Below are 15,118 nucleotides of genomic sequence, written 5' to 3'. Positions count from 1 at the left end.
TCCTATGGCTGCGCCATCTAGCGGGCCAACCCTAGCGCCATCTGGTTTCCCACTTCAAGCTAGACGAGATTCGTTCTTTGTAGTTTTTTCGTTTGATGCTTATTTCGTGAGATATTTGAGCCTCTCACTACCAATGGACCACCCTGTATATGATTTCTTTTTTTTGCTCTTTACCTCCTAAGGTAACATTTCCTGGAGAAGGACGCCATTTAGCGAAATAGCCCTTTTAGAATGACTTCCGAATATCATGGACACATGATTACAGCTCAAATCAGCATGCGCTTTACTAGCCACGCTGTACCCGTTGATGTCCAGTACTCCAGAACGCATGAAACAAGTCGAGCTGTGTAACAGATAGCGGCAGGCGTCGTTGTGTGGTGGGGAGGTGCGGATGATTGCTATCGGATCAACCACACGCGCATCAGTCAGCTGCCATGGCTACGATGGAACACAAGCTTGACCCAGCCAAACATCGTGAGTACTACAGCATTCATCAGAGCTCGCTTCTAATCGTACGAGGAGTCTTAAGAAAATCAGAAAACAATGCTGAAGTGTAGATTGCAATTTGACTTTGAACTCATACCATATCAAATAAAAAGACACTGATCTTTTTGAGACAGCCAACCGAACATGAGAACTCGCCTAACATCGTGAAGATCTACCTTCAGCATGCAAGACAGATCTACATCTACGCTCATTGAATCACTGTGAAATGCATGTCAGATGGCACTTTTTATTTGACCATATATTAAGGTCTGTCCTTGTTCCATTCACGGATGGAGTGCTGGAACAAGGAATCCTGTTAAATTCTTGATTTAATGTACAGGAACTTTAAGGAACTAGTTTGTGTGTGTGCGCAGAGAAGGTTTGAAAGATCGTGTGACATTTCTTCACACTCTCTTGCCACTCAAACAATTCGCTCCACAACTCTTTGCGTATGCTCGATGCCTCCCTTTCGTATGACCTGATATTGGTCTTACACACTACAATAATATTGTATTTCTTGGTGCCTCCACTCTGACTTGTTATATTTGGATATACTTTAAACAGATGTGCATTACCACATTTTAAAAGCATGTATTCAGTACGATGTAGCTAATACTCATCATTATGTCAAATTAATTCGTTACAAGATATTGGCTGTCCAGTAGTCGTATTTGGTTTCCTCTTTTTCTGCAGGTCTTAAGACGGTCACTACTGACCGAAATCGAAGGTCTGAGGACACACGTTTTGTGATCATAGACATTTACACTTCCTGGATCACTGCTTTTACTCGCGACTGTATTGTAGCTTGAATATTAAGGTATCAGTTGTACAAGTGATTCGTATGCACTTCTTTTGTACACAGTTTCCATTTTCCCAGTACACTCCCAATGAATGGCGGACTGTCTCCTGTTTTAGCTACAACTGAGCCTACAGTACCATGTCCCTGCACTTCGTTACTCCTAAATATTTATACGGTGTGACTAACACTAGTTGCGACTTACTAATCTTGAAGCAAAGGACATCCAGCACTTACATTTTGTGCTGTGCACACCTTTATAATTTCTGAAAATTAATAGTTGATAGTCTTTGCATCGTTACTGTTATATTATGGGCACCTAATTGGAATGGTACGGTAATTATTCTGGGATAGATTTCTCTCTTAGATAGCTCCATCATCTGCGAAAAATCTGACATTACAACTAAGACTGGATGCGGTTCAGTGTTAGGTGAACTCTACAAGCACTTGCTACAAGGTCAGAGGCAGACAACGGATATCCGGCGATTTTCTGCGTGACGATAGAGATTGACATTCATAACTGCTGTTGTTGTGGTCTTCAGTACGAAGACGCCCGGTTTGATGTAGCTCTCAATGCCCCTCTACCCTGTGCAAGCCTCTTCATCTAAGAATAACAAATGCAACCTATATCCTTCTAAATCTTCTTACTGTGCTCAATCTCTTGGTCTCCCCCTACGACTTTTAACCCCTCGCTTCCCCCCCCACCCCCCATCCCCACTCTCGCACAAAAGTTCTCTCCAGCACTCGACTGGTAATTTATGCCGTCAAACGATACCTTCTTCTGGTTAAGTTGGACCACAAATTTCTTGTCACTCCAATTCTGTTCAGTACGTCCTCATCAGTTATGTGCTCGTTCCATCTAACCTTCAGCATTCTTCTGTAGTACCTTATTTCGAAATCTTCAATTCTCATTTTGTGTAAATTGTTTATCGCCACTAGTTGACTTCCAGGCATTGCTACGTTCCCGAGAAATACCTTCAGAAACGACTTCATAACACCTCAATCTTTATTCGATGTTAACAAATTTATCTTTTTCAGAAATTCTTTTTTCCCATTGCCAGTCTAGATTTTATATCCTCTCTACTTCGGCTATCGTCAGTTATTTTTCTGCCAAATACAAAACACATCTGCTACTTTAAGTGTCTCGTTTATTAAACTAATTCCCTCTACGACACCTGATTTCATTCTTCTACATTCCGTTATCTTTGTATTGCATTTGCTGGTGTTTATCTTATACCTTCCATTCAAGATACTGTCCATTTCATTGAACTGCTCTTCCAAGTGTTTTGCTGTCTGTGACAGACTGGCAGTGTCATTTGGAAACCTGATAATTTTTTATTTCTTCTCCCTGAATTATAATTCCTGTTCAGAATTTTTCTTTGGTTGCCTTTCAGTGAACGAATAACGTAGAGGATAGGCAACAACCCTGTCTCACTCCCTTCTCAACTACTGATACCGTTTTCTGCCCCTTGACTTGTATAACAGCTGTCTGGTTTCTGTACAAGTGGTAACTAGCCTTTTTACCCTGTGTTTTACGCCTGCTACCTTCACAATTTCAAAGAGACTTCTCCAGTCAACACTGTCAAAAGCTTGCTCTGAGCCTACAAATGCTATGAACGTAGGTTTGCCTTTCGTTAACTATTTCCTTAGATAAGGTGTAGTGTCAGATTTGCCTCGTGTGTTCTTACATTTCTCTGGAATCGAAACTGATATTCCCTCACAACTATATTTTTTAAGGAATTACAGAAATATTTTCGTTTTTCTGCACAGATAGTTATCATGCTAGATAATATGGTGCCCTGTGGAGGAAGACATAGAACATCGTGAGCTTCAAATAACCAGTAAGCTTATTGTGATGAGCTCCAGTTGGAATTTTCTTGTGATGACTGGTTTCGACTATCATCTTGTCATTATTAGATCGTGCTTGTTATACCAAAAAGAAAACTTCTAACAAATCAATGACAAATTACTTGCACACTTGGATTTTCTTATATTTAGTAGCTGTCACGTCGTGGAGATACAAAGTAACAGAATAACAGCAAAGACTGATCTTTGAAGAAGGCCACTCTCGATCAAAAGTTGATGATTAAATCTGCTAGCTTCTAACATGAAATTATATTAACGAACTTCGATATCGGTTCTTCTATCCATACTGTATTGCAAACTGCCACGAAAGCTGTAGTCGACTTGAGGCCTCTCTGAAATACAGACTGAACCAATACTGTAAGCTTTCTGTTGAACATTGAACATCGGGGACAAGGTACTGAAATCTCTCAATCGAAAGTACATTGAGATAACTGCATAACTGTTAAGATACTATCAGGTGATAGTTATGTCAGTTATTTTAAACTGTTTTTGTAAATCTGTAAAGATAAAATCTACCTGCTCAGCTGTATTTAATATTGAAAATGTAGCGTGGGAATATAACTTAATGTTTTCCAGAGACTAACTTTTCTTCCAGAATTCTGAGTAAATCTACTTTTCTTGAACAAATACATTTTTTGATCCAAGCATTGATTGCCTTAATGGACACTCACCAGTAATTCCGTGTATCCATTCTTTTACTCCTAAAGCCGGGAGTGACTTTTCTGCTACAAAAAATTTGAGTGATTGCCATGAATCAAATCCAGGACTACGCATCAGTAGTGAACTGATTGAACATGGATTAGGCCTGTTGCTTTCGATGTTGGAGTAGGGGGAAGTAAGTGCTAGGACAGGCGGATGCTTCAGTAAGACTACATTTACTCATGTCAAAATATTGATCAAACTTCAACATACAGAAAGATTTCAAAGTCAGAAGCAATCTTTACATAGAACATGCAAGTGCATGATAGTATCAGTAAACAATTTTTTCGATTTTATATTTTCGGTGAAAAGCTGTTATTTTTATTTTTAAATGTCATCAACAGTCTTCATCTTTCAAAAATAAATAAATCAGATAATTGTAAACAGTGACTAGTCTAGTCTAGTGTGGCTAGACGATGCTACTTCCGACAACTGTTTCAGTTACTCAGCGCGTGTATTTATGCTATAAAACTTAACCACTATTCCAGTATTCACATCTGCTGTAATACGTGTAACTCTTAAATATTGTTCTGAGTTCCTCAGCAACCTATCGTATCAAAATTAGAGGTAGTAGTTTAACTGTCTTCTTCCAACCGTTTGTAAACTAAGCAACAATTAAAGCTGCATCCGAAGTAACAAAGAGTTAGTGGTGATTGCTTGACTGTAGAGGTGTAATTTCCCCCCTTTCTCCATAAATAATGTAATTTCTACAGTATAAATTAATTTTATTAGGTCCTAGCAGAACGGTAACCTCCTGGTCAGAAGCGGTAAATTTTTGCTGTTGTATCAATTTCCGCACTGACTTACAGGATTAATCAGATTTCCCCTCCTTTTTGTAAAATTAAAAGGATCATGTTTTCTTGTTCTCGGAAACAGGAAGGAACCACGCAGAGAAAATGCCCCCATAAATAGTATTTGTGAGATTGTCTATTGACTCACTCTTGTTGACGAAGAAAACAGGAATTCTTTATGCGGATCTTTCAGTAGCTCCTGAGCTCTCTTACGAACAAAATGTGTTTGTGCAAACGCAGTCTGTTAGAAAATTTTTCAGTACAAATGTAGATTGGAAACCTGGCTTCCGATAGAAGTCTAACGATCGTTTAGAAACAAACAGGTTTTACATGTCAAGAGGAAATAGCGGAAAGCGTGGTAAGGAAATAATAACATACCTTGCAATTTCAAAACTTTTAGGTGTCCATACTAGTGAAAATTAAAAGTGAAGGTAAGACACAGTTTGGAGCTCCTAAAACAACGTAATTCAGCCACATTTTCACTTCGAATTATTGCATATCAGTTATTTCACATATTTTGCTCATTTTCATTTGTAATGTCGTATTGGATAATGTTCTGTGGTGACTCACCCTTAAGAAACAAAGTTCATGCTGGAGAGGTATATAAGAATAATATGTGGTGCTTGGTCCACGTTCATCTTGTAGACATCTGTTGAAGGACCTAAAGGAATTACAGACACTACTGCAAGTGTGAAATGACTTAAATCAATGGGAAGAAAACATACATATCTGTTAACGGAGTTTGGAATTTTGACTACTGCTTCACAACAATACCAGAAGAAGAAATGACATTCATTACTCGAATTAAGGTTGTCTTCCGCACAGAAAGGGTGCTCAACGCTACCACCAAAATTTTTGATCATCTATCCCAATGATACAAAATTTGAAAACAAACTCTTAGAGTTTCTCCTTGAAAAGCGGTCTATTCGGTAGCTGAATTTCTGTTCTTGTAATGTATAAAAATTGCTTAGTAGGAGCTACTAACAATTTATATATGGACATCTAGTAGTTATATTTACGTTTGAATTTATAATGTGAATGTGAAAAAACTCATAGTACATCATCACCATTAATCGTATTAAACATCCATAGATCATTAAACTAACTAACTATCAAGCAAGAAGTCGACAGTGTTTTTATGAAGCGTAATTAACATCCAACTAACGTCTAATTCTCAAACAGCGAACCTGTGGACTTTGAACCACTGATTACGCTAACGAATACGAGAGAAGTGTTTTGAATAACGTGCTGGTGGAGATTCCAGCACTTGTCGCAGGTAACAGGCATATTTCCATATAAAAGCTTGTCGAAAAGATTAAATGATAATTGTTTATCGGTAACGTGATGCTGCAATGTACACAGATAATTATCTTAAAAGTGCACAAAGAAGCCTAACAGTAGTGGCAAGTTAACTATCTAAAAGTGGCCACAGTTTTATAAAGCTGACAGTAGCAATAACTGCATGAAGGAAAATTTTAAAATGATCGCGACTTTCAGGATTGAGTTCAGTGAATAACACAGATTTTCCGAATTTTGTTTACATAATAGAGGCAAGTGCGTTTTCAATAACCTCTTTACCTTTTTAAGACAGAGAGGAGTGGAGCAGTGCCTCAGACAATTCCACATTTAAGAGGTGTGCACGCCTTGAGATTCTGTCATACCAGGGTTTGAACTTCAGAAGAAACTTAACAATTGTCCGATATTGAAAAAAAAAACTAAGACTACATAAAACGGAGAAAGGATCATGCTCTAACGGAATTCATGTTCCAAATGATCTGAAATAAGCTGCGAAATTATCTTCTTTTTTTGTTCCCATGTATCGAGAATCACTCGCCTACCGAAAAGTTTGTGAGATTGGAAAACGACAGTGATCATTATTTTCTACAAAAGAAGAAGGTTAACAGCAGAACTCCCCACCAGTATCCCGGACGTCCGTCTGTTATAGGATCCTAGAGGATATTCTGAATTCAAATATTATGACATTTCAAGATGGAAACAAGCTTCCCTTAAAATATGAGCTCGCTGTTCAGAAACAAACGCTAGTGTGAAACACAGCTTGCTCTATTCACACACATCTTCCAAATAATAGATGCAGGTAGATTCAACCTTCCTAGATTTGCGAATGGGTTTGGGCTCTAAATGTAGGGAAATGTAAGTTGATGCAGTATGCTGGAAAATTAAATCTGTAATATCAAACACAGTTCCAGTGGCGTGTTTCTTGACATAGCCATGTCGATGAAATATCTAGGCGGTAGCGTGACAAAGCTGTGTGAGGTTGGTTGTGTTGATTTGGGAGAAAGATACCAAACAGTGAGGTCATCAGTCTCATCGAATTTGGTAAGGAAGTCGGCCGTGTTCTGTCAGACGAACCATCCCGGCCATAGCCTGAAACGATTTAGGGAAATCACTGAAAACCTAAATCAGGATGGCCGGACGAGGGAATGAACCGTCGTCCTCCCGAATGCAGTCCAGTGTGTTAACCACTGCGCCACCCCGCTCGGTAAAGCGGTGTGGGGTGCCAGGAGCCTCTAAGGTCAGTGTCATTTAATTGTTACTTCTAATGTATTAATCATATTTTTAGCACTTTTATCGATGTAGGGACTCTTTGTAGCTTTTTTTGTTCGCGACATTCCTGCAATGCCGTGCTGCTATTGCTGATGTTCTGATAAAACAACTTGCCAACAGTACGAGTACTTTCTTGTCAATAACTGTTGTTTCGTATGGAGAACTTAAACCTTTACACCAACTGTCATTTCACAAAAGAAATCAACACATGTCGCCAAGCAACAAACATCATACTGACAAAGTGAAATTTTTTTTTTTTCAGTATAGCCTGCGAGCGCACCGATTAATGAACATAACTATGATGCTTTAGCGTTCTGTGATGTATGAAGCCCGCAGTGGAGCTCTCGGTACACCGTACACCCACCTGGTACACTGAGGTTGTTGTCAGGTATTTTGATCTCTATAGCTTACTTTATTACGCTATCCCAGATCGTGTTAGACCTCCTTGCAATGGCTATTTCGTCAAATGAAATTTTATGTCCATTTTTCACAGAATGTTCAGCTATCACCGATTTCTCCGGTTGGTGCAGTAACAGACTCCTCCCACCACTTTCTGTGTAGTGCAGTAACACACACCTCTCACCTTATACCCACTGTGTTGTCTCGTGTGCAAGGCCTGCACGACGTAGCACCGTCCACACTCAGACGATATTTTGCTAACGCTGAGACCTTAGAGGTCGACCTTATATGTCACAGACCTCTAGGTATACTTTACTTGGGAGACCGAAGACAATTTGATGTTTTATCTTCAAGAGCACAGGACCATAGAACAGAAAGAATTCACTTTCCATCTCGGTCATGCTCTGCTTGCAGTTACACGTGGGATATTTTTTGGTTGTTGTGACAGAAGTCTTCTGGTAGGTGGCTCAGTTCTCGAGGCAAATCTTCTGCATCAGAGGCAGCTTCCATTCGATGAACCCGACTCAAAAGCACACTTTTCTAAGGAAGTCTTATAAACGGAATGATGTAGTATAGGTTGATTAAAAAAACATTCAACCTCTTTGGCAAGACTATATCTTCTACATGAATGAAGGTACAAACGAGGGGTAAATTTTAGTTTACGCGTAAAGTTTTTATTTATTAAAACAATCACACAATTTTACGAAGTTATTTATTTTACCCGCTTGCGTATACAACCTTGGCGTACATTTTAACAATTACATTTAGGATCAAGGATCTCATTTACCTTTCAGAAATGTTCGATATTCCCTCCATTGGACACACGACAAACATCCGGCCTAGTTACATACTTGCCTGTGGTTGTCTGGAGTTACTACTATCGCTGGAGTTATTATCAGTCGTCGAACTTCATCCAAATTTGTTGGAACGCGAAGCCCACATATGGAATCTTTCAAACACGTGCAGGGAAAACTAACCCACATACCGCAAGATCAAGCGACCTTGGAAGTCAAAAATGGTGCAACTCGAGTTTCGTGCGCCCCTTACCGCCGGTACGCCATAAAGGCAGCTCATTGTTAGGAAATGCTCCTACATAGAGATGTCAATGGGAGTGTGCTCCGTTCCATTGAAAGATGAAACTCACCTGTATGTTCTCGAAGTCATGGAGAAGAGACAAATAAGCGAGCTATCTGCTCCATTTAGACGCCTACCGACAACCGCAATTAGAACTGGTGCCAAGTTAAACTAATAAGTTCCCATGCGTAAATTACGATCCGTCCTAAGACACTGTCTGCTTTCAAGTAGAATTAGTCTTGTGAAATGAATCTTTCTGAGGTATCCTGAAACTGAATACCGAAGCAAATTTCTATTGAAAGAAAAATATAAAAGAAACAACAGCAGATATGATTCTCATAATACTCTTCATTTCGATAGTCAATCATGAGGGCTGATAATAATTATCAAGATAGCATTGCAAGTAGCAGCGGTTAAACGACACAGCTTCCTCCCCAAATGAAAGTATGCTCGTTATCGAGCTCATTATCAGTAGTGGGCAGTGGCCTTCTGATCTGCCACATACTTGAGCATACATTATCATGCAGTTGCAATTCAGATATCAAACATCGAAATCACATGAGCTGGATATTCCGAAAGCTGCCTTGGTGGCGTCGTTGTATCGGAATATGGCGTGACGTAGGCTTTTATCTGGTGCCATTTACGAAAGTAAATGGAAGATGTAAAGGACTATATACAAAAGCAGAAGAAAGTATTACGAACACCAAGATACCATAGATAATGGACAGTTACTGATCAACAGTTTATAGCTGACAGCTCTGAACGACACTGTAAAATCCACCACGAATTTTTGTCGGGTCTAAGATAGATCACATACAATAAGTGAATTACAGGCTTGTAATATTATTACTTTTAATTTATTTCAATTTGTCAATTGTAGTGAATAGAAATTATTTCCATCAGACGGTTTCCTGGGATATTTATAACTTGTAGAATTTTGTATGTACGCACGGGTAACGTCGCACGTTCTCCACGATATTTCAGCAAACGTTGCCATCTGTAGGTGGTTCGTGGTAACTGCTGCTCTGCTCTTGTCGGCGTCCAATACACGTTGAACGTTAACGCTCCATAACTCCACTCCTGTCGCTATCCGATAGCGTTTGTACTAGACTGGCCCCTGTGTCTACACTTGTCCCATGCACCGCACCTAACGCAACATTCGGGTTTCATGCACGGCACATATAAAAATCGCGTAAACTTTCCCATGACTTTTGGCCACGCTGACAAGCTAACCATTTTTTAAATTTGTAACTGACTACGTTCCTTTGAAGCAGATCTATTGCAGCATTTTCCACGTTTTGGCGAATTATGTTCCTCTGGAAACATTCCGCAAATACAGCGTCTCCCTATCCTTCATATTGATCCCTCAGTATCTGACACTGTTCACCTCCCTTCTATAGCCTACTAGGTCTAGTAACAACATTAAACACGAACAATGCTAATCCTCTCTAGTGGCCTTTCTATCTGTCACAAAGGATTGTAGCTCTAATCATTTACGTACTCGTGGATGATGTGCATATGTACGAAGTTACATTGAGATCCGATCATGTCTTCCTGGTGTATCACATTGTGTTATCAGCCAATGTAGTAAGATTGTCAAGCCCGCCCGGTTGGCCGTGCGGTCTAACGCACGGCTTTTTGGGCGGAAAGGAGCGCCTGGTCCCCGGCACGAATCCGCCCGGAGGATTTGTGTCAACGTCCGGTGAACCGGCCAGTCTGTGGATGGTTTTTAGGCGGTTTTCCATCTGCGTCGGCGAATGAGGTCTGGTTCCCCTTATTCCGCCTCAGTTACACTATGTCGGTGATTGCTGCGCAAACAAGTTCAACACGTACGCGTAGACCACCATTACTCTACCACGCAAACATAGGGGTTACATTCGTGTGGTGTGAGACTTTCCGTGGGGGGTCCACCGGGGGCCGAACCCCACAATAGCCTGGGTTCGGTGTGGGGCGACGGAGGGGTGAAGTGGACTGCGGTAGTCGTCGTGGGATTGTGGACCACTGCGGCTGCGGCGGGGACGCAGCCTCTCCGTCTTTTCTAGGTCCCCGGTTAACATACAATACAATACAATACAATACAAGCCTGTCAACCTTCTCTTAGTAATGTACTACAAATTCACTAAATTTATCAGCAACCCTAAAATTAGACTTAAATCAAGCAAATGAGTAAGTTGACTCCCGAAGAAAATATACGTATTGTACACTAAATTACAGATTAGAACAGTAAATGTTAGTACATACGTACGTCAATGATAGAACTTTCATTAGACTTCGTCACAACAGTGAGAAATTTAGACTTGAAAGGGAAGTCAGGCTAGAAAATAGAAAATTGTAAATTATAACTGTTCTCAGTAGGTTCTAGAAAAAGTTTTTAGAGCCTTAAATCAGGGAAATAAAAATAATGGAATACGTTTCTACCCTTTTTGTTTTGCTGATGTCAAGTGCTATTTGTACCTAATGCAGAAAAACATCAACAAAGAATGCAGGGAAGTACTTGTATTGGAATGTTTGGAAATAGGCCCAAAACTATTTGCAATAAGAGTAATATACAAACAATACGTTGAAAATAAAACACTATAGCTTAACAATGAATTGCTAAAACTAGTTGCTGAGTTTTCGTATTCACGCAGTTGAAGACAAGAAATGGATGTTCAGGAGAGGAAATGAACAGAACAATAAAAATTCCCGAAGAGCGTTGAGTAAACTAAGTAGAGTTTTCTTAACTGAGCTTCCAGTTGGTCTGGAAAGGAGAATATTCTATCAGTTTGAGATAACAGTTTTGGTTCATGTCAATCAGACACAGTTTTTCATTTCTAAAATCATTCAACACTTGCAAGTTGCTCGTCAAGCAATGGACAGTTGCAACTTGAGAAATACTGGGAGAGGCAGGAAAAAAAAAAAACAGTGTATCAGGGAACAGACTGAGGACGAAGGCATGTAGGATGCTTCACAGTTCATGTTACACACTTCTGTGGTTTGCAGAGGGGACTTCGTAGGTCAAGTTTTACACAAAAACCCATGCCCGGAAACGTCATCCAACGACTCTACTGAGCTTCAAAGTTACAGATGTCGTCGCCTGTTAATGTACGCCGGTCGGACTGGCCGAGCGGTTCTAGGCGCTACAGTCAGGAACCGCGCCACCGCTACAGTCGCAGGTTCGAATCCTGCCTCGGGTGTGGGTGTCTGTAAGGTCCTTATGTTTCTAGGTTTAAATAGTTCTAAGTTCTAGGGGAGTGATGATCTGAGCAGTTAAGTCCCATAGTGCTCAGAGCCATTTGTTAATGTACGTATATACAAGGTGATTCCGTGATGATGTTCCAAACTTCCACGGATGATGGAGAAGGATAAATGTATCAATATGAGATAAGGATTCCTGGTTCGGAAACGAACGTGTGGAAAGCTACAAGCGAAAATCCTTCTGAAGTAGTAGAATATATGTATCGGTATTGTTGTTGCAAAGATTGTAAGGTAGGCAACTTTTAGAGGTGGTGGTTTGGACCAAAACATGAAAAAATCTCTAGTAAACATGGGCTCTAAACTACATACCTGAGGACTACGAGAACTTGTTCATATTCGTTAGTGTGAGCCACAAGTGCTGATATCTCTTAAGGTATGCAGCTTAGTTCCCATATTTCCTCATCTTACTTCATGTTTTGGTCCATAATACCACCTCTGAAATTTGCCTACCCTACAATCTTAGCAACACTGTCACATTATCAAAACGATTTTTGCTTGTTACTTCCGACTAGTTCGTTTCCCAATCAGGAATCCTTACATGAAATTGATACATTTAACCGTCTCCATGACCCTTCAAAGTCTCTAATGTTATCACGGAATCATCCTTTTTATACACTGGTGTCCAAAATTAAAGAAACAAACCAAACTTTTGCAGGGTTGTGTTTATTCAGCCACAAAACAGTATAATTAAGCAATAGTTAAATAGGAATATAAAGAATACAATATAAAGGATACAGAAGTAAACGATAGACAAAAATGTTCTTCGTTTTTTTTTCAACTTAACCGATTTACATACACATTCCGACAACTAGTTGATGCCCTCAGTATGGTGTGTGACAAACTCTGGCAGCAATACAGGCCTGACAAACGACGGGGCGTGCTGTAAATGATGTACCAATCTCATGTTGAGGCGATAACGCCCATTCTTCCTGCAGAGCTGCTCGCAAGTCTTGGATAGTGGTTATGCAACCCTTGTCCCTAGTGCATCCCAGACGTGCTCTATAGGATTCGTTACGAGAGAGCAAGCAGCGCATGCCATGCCTGCAATATCTTCCGTTTCCAGGAAAACTTCAACCACCTGTACTCTATGAGGAAGAGCATTATCGTCCAGCATTATGAAGTTTTGGCCTACAGCACCTGGCAACAACCGCACATGAGGTCTTGAGATCTCGTCACGAAACCTGACAGCAGTAAAACCTTGCTTATTTAACTGTACAATTTCATGAAGCGATGTACGGCTGGTCAACATAATCCCTGCACTCACCATTGAGGATCATCCTCGATATCAGTTTCTTTACACAGTGATTGGGTCCCTAAATCGTGTTCCACGTTCTCTCCAGATGTGAATCCGTCGAGAACCACTGTCTAGACCAAATCGGGATCATCTGTGAGAAGGTAATATACCCAATGTACTACGTCAAGATGGCATGTTGACGGCTCCAGTCAAGACGTTCCCTTCTGTGAAGACGCGTCACACATACACATATGGTGGGTCTCCGACAATAAAGGTCACTCTGCCAAAACCTTCTGCCTCGCTACAACACATCCAATGGATCCTGCGAGGTCAGTTGATTGTTGCCGCGCAGAATAGAAGCGGTACCGCCGTGCCCTTACAGCCAAATAACGATCCTTTTTTTTTTTTTTTTAATGCAACACGAGGGCGGCCCCGCCCTGGTCTTTGGGTTGCAGTTTAGATCTCTACAATCTGTCACCACATCCGAAAACCAACAAAACGATTCTCTTTAAGCCATCGGGCCACATCAGTTTCTGACTGTCTGCTTCCACTGTTCCCATGGCCCTCCACCACAGAGAGCCTGGTAATCGTCTTCTCTGAGCCATTCCGCACACTCTGTGTCTGTGCACACAGCGATTGTTGATGCGGGACTACCTGGCAAACACTATCCCGTTTGACAGGTGCGCTGATGTCTTCGTTGGCATGGTTGCCCGTTGACCAGAATGCTATCTTCCGTACAGGACACGGTTGTACGAACATCTGTTGACAATTGACAGGACGTGTAGTGGTTTGTTGCTATTTTTGGACATCAGTGAACATATCTTTACTGGTACCGGCGCTCATAGCTTTGAAGACTTGTAGCATCGTTGCGTGACGTTTCTGGACATGGGTTTCTATGCAAAACTTGATCTACTGAGTCCCTTCTACAGCTTCTCGAATTGCGTAACACGAGATGTGAAACACCCTTTATATACGACCGTAATGAAAATGAAATTAAGGTGGACAGTTCACGCTGCCGGGCAAGCGGATGTAATATGGAAATGTAAAAACTGTGATCGACCCTAAGGTGGGTTTAAACATCACAGCACTTACCTGAGCCTGGTACTATTGAAAGCAGCAGGCAATTGCATTTCTCCGGCCTGTGAACAGACTTACATAGTTATAAGGGAAGACTTAGTGTTTAATGCGGACTCAGAAGCATGCCGCAGTTTTTTCACATTAAATACATTAAATATCATTGCCAAAGGCAAAAGAAGAAACGAGTGACGGATAAAAGCTATAGAACTTGACAGAGATCGAACCCAATTTATTGCATTTCTAGTCTAGCACTTAACTACTGAGCCTCCAAATCATGGATATGGACGAAAACAATTGTTCACGGCATTCCAGTGGATAACAAAAGCACGAGACTACAACCTTTTAGAAGATGAGTAGATAGCATTAGAAAGTTATGAACGAACTACATTTATGTTGATACCTGGAGAAGTGTGGAATAACTTACATCCAACCAATGATGTCAAATGACTGAAAGTAGTGATGATGATCTGTGGTCCAATGCAGGGTGCCGGCCAAGTTAATTCGTGAACTGTGAGTGGCTAGACGTTTATCATTTTTCCCAGCGTTGACAAAGAACGAACATAGCACCCAATTTTAATCATACTAATATAATCATGAAATGATATAAGAATATGAGGGAACACCTCGTCGGAGTGCCTACTGCTGAATATGTATTCGTATTCTCAAGCACGGCCACTTGTGAATTGTTGAACCAAGTTGAGCAAGTTACACAGTTTACGATATCGGCTCCATGACAAGCATACTCCTACAACTCTGAAGATATTTGCATGCATTATAACTATTCATATCTGCCACAGCGTACTAAGACCTTACTGATCTCTATAAATCCCTCTCGACACTCAACACGGACTTTGGCTACCTTACAAACAAGTTAAAGCGACTTGACTGGGGAGA

At 40.6% G+C, this 15,118-nt stretch overlaps 1 protein-coding gene across 1 annotated transcript in view; it reads left to right on the top strand.

Annotated features, from left to right (window-relative positions):
* LOC126281652 (putative inorganic phosphate cotransporter) overlaps window positions 1–15,118 on the top strand; it is a 257,128-nt gene that overhangs the window by 183,345 nt on the left and 58,665 nt on the right. Inside the window, exon 1 of the mRNA XM_049980811.1 lies at window positions 430–474. Coding sequence (XP_049836768.1) covers window positions 435–474 — 40 coding nt within the window. The 5' untranslated portion in view covers window positions 430–434. Of the gene's footprint in view, window positions 475–15,118 lie in introns of the transcript that reaches the window.

The sequence above is a fragment of the Schistocerca gregaria genome, chromosome 1 (assembly GCF_023897955.1).
Source record: "Schistocerca gregaria isolate iqSchGreg1 chromosome 1, iqSchGreg1.2, whole genome shotgun sequence".
NCBI lineage: Eukaryota > Metazoa > Arthropoda > Insecta > Orthoptera > Acrididae > Schistocerca > Schistocerca gregaria.
This window is presented reverse-complemented; position numbering and strand designations above follow the sequence as displayed.